The sequence below is a fragment of the Entamoeba dispar genome, genomic scaffold (genome assembly GCF_000209125.1).
Source record: "Entamoeba dispar SAW760 scf_1105229461357 genomic scaffold, whole genome shotgun sequence".
Taxonomy (NCBI): Eukaryota; Evosea; order Mastigamoebida; family Endamoebidae; genus Entamoeba; species Entamoeba dispar.
Genome location: NW_001854652.1, coordinates 1,344 through 3,774, shown reverse-complemented (window position 1 = coordinate 3,774; position 2,431 = coordinate 1,344). Strand labels below are relative to the sequence as shown.

Below are 2,431 nucleotides of genomic sequence, written 5' to 3'. Positions count from 1 at the left end.
TTTGTACATTCTATACATTTATTATTATTAATGTATTTTCCATTTTCACAATATATTTCTTCATTCTTTCCATTTCGATTTTCTTTATTTGAACATTTTTTATTGTTTAGTGTATATCCATTTGAACATGATACACATGTATTTCGTTCATAATAACATTGATCTTCATTATCTCCATTACATTGATTATTTTCTATTTTATATCCATTTGAACATTTTAAACAATAATTTCTTTCTGATTTATTACATTTATTATCAATTTCTTTACATTCTCCTTTTTCTTTATAAATCCTTCTTTACATTGATAACAATACGTTTTATATCCTGCAATACAATTATCTGGTAATAATTGACATTCTTTAGTTGAATTTAAATAATATCCTTTTTCACATTGAATACATTCTTTTGTTTTTTCTTTATAAATCAACATATTACAATTCTTATATCCAATACTATCTAATGTTATTCCTTTCATTCCAATAATCATTATTTGACTTTTCTTTGTTGTTAATGTTGTTTCTGAAAATTTTACATTAGTTAAACTAGTTAATTGTTTTGAAGAAGATATAATTACTGTTGAAATTGATTTATCATTATTTTCTACTTCTTTAATTAATGTTGTTCCTTCATTTGATGATTCAATTCTTAAACTGAATTCAATGTTTTGATATGGTTCTTTCTTTCTATAAATTTTGAATATTGCTTGATTTGATGATTCATATTTTAACCATTGATTAGGATATGTATATATTGTATGAGTAATTGTTGGACCGTTGTTATTTCTAATAATATAATTATTTGTTGATAACGATAGTTGATAAATATAATAATATAAAGATACAGTGGTAGTAACAATAAATAAATTAAAGTCATCTTCATCATCTTTTTTAAATTGATGATTACATTCTGTTGTGATATTATGAATTTCAATACTATGATAACTAAAATAACGAACCATTCCACCACATGTTTGATGGAAATAATTATTACTTGATGGACTTGGTGTTATTTTATTGATTGATCCTTCATATGATGATATTAAATATTGTATACTACTATAAACAGAACTAGAATCAGCAATTAAATTAGTAGGAATTGAATTGAAGTAAGTACGTTGAATAGGTAAATGTTAATTATAATCATAATAATCATTTCCACCAACCCACAACTCACCAACATCTCCAGTTATTCTTGTTGGACTATTTCCATTATAGAAATCAAAATAAACTTTTTCAAATGAATAAGAATTACTGATTAATTCAAGTTCAAGGTTTGTTTCAATATTCATAAATAAGAGAGAATAAATTGGGGGTGAATATCCTAGTTGTACAATAACTTTATTTGCTTTAAATGGATTACTTATTGAACCAAAATAAAATATTCCATAATAGTTACTAACTGAAATAATAACTGATGAATATTTAGTATAATCTCCTGTTAATTCATTTGAAGTTAAAGTAGAATCAATACAACTAGCATTTACATAGATTATAAAATCGTTCCCTTCCACTTTTTGACAATATTCACCATTACAAAATGAAATAAATAGAAGTAATAAACAAAACCACATTGTGTTTGTTTATTTGAGTTATTTTACACTTTTCTTTGTTTTTTGTTAGTCTTTTATTTTTAGAATATAATAAATTTATATAATTTATTTTAATTTATTTGTATGAATTAATGATGAAAAGGATTATTATTTCTTTCTTATTATCATTCAATGAAATCAAATATTTCTTAAATTTCAATTAGAAAAATTTGTTTGTTAAAATATTAACATTAAATGATTGTTTAAGAAAATAAAGTGAATATGGTTTGTTCATATTTAATTTAATTGAAACATGTTTAAATGAGAATAAGCAATGATAATTAATTTGACGATAGAAAACGTATTCTTTCATTCTCATTAACTATCATTTTATTATGATTTTATAATGATTAACATACTTATTCTATTTCATCTTATCATCTTCTCATCACTTCATATTTTTATGAAAAGGGGGTAAAGAGATGTTTAAAATAATTTAAATAAATTAAAAATAAATAATTTTAAAATGGTTTATTAATAACACAATAAATAAATAACAACAAACCAATAAACACAAAAATAAATAAAACAATAAAATTAAAAACGACAAAAAACAAATGAAATTATTGTTATTTGATTCTTCAAAACATTTGTATTTCAAATAATAATCATAATAATTGTTAACACACCATCATTCAATTAAAACAATAGTAAGAATATGTAATTAAAATGAATAATCAAAATGATATAATGACAAATATCTTTTATTATGCAAATTGAACATTTCTATTTCATAAATATTTTATATTATTTGTATTAAATACAATACAATAAATAATATAATCATATTTAATATCATTAATAATGAAATTTGTTTATTTATATGAATTTAATATGTTCTAT

General features: G+C 20.8%; 2 protein-coding genes across 2 annotated transcripts, besides 3 other annotated features; both read right to left on the bottom strand.

The window, feature by feature from the left end:
• Positions 1–217: 217 nt before the first annotated feature.
• Positions 218–968, bottom strand: EDI_191740 (uncharacterized protein; the record flags this gene model as incomplete). Its single annotated transcript, XM_001738430.1, has 2 exons — positions 218–906; positions 956–968. 2 exons carry the CDS (start codon positions 966–968, stop codon positions 218–220), a joined length of 702 nt encoding a protein of 233 aa, XP_001738482.1.
• A 161-nt stretch (positions 969–1,129) lies between these two features.
• Positions 1,130–1,570, bottom strand: EDI_191730 (uncharacterized protein; the record flags this gene model as incomplete). Its single annotated transcript, XM_001738429.1, has 1 exon — positions 1,130–1,570. The coding sequence occupies one exon, from the start codon at positions 1,568–1,570 to the stop codon at positions 1,130–1,132; it is 441 nt and encodes a 146-aa protein (XP_001738481.1).
• Positions 1,571–1,621: 51 nt separating this feature from the next.
• Positions 1,622–1,670: a sequence feature (AT_rich).
• Positions 1,671–2,017: 347 nt separating this feature from the next.
• Positions 2,018–2,150: a microsatellite.
• Positions 2,151–2,321: 171 nt separating this feature from the next.
• Positions 2,322–2,424: a sequence feature (AT_rich).
• Positions 2,425–2,431: the final 7 nt, after the last annotated feature.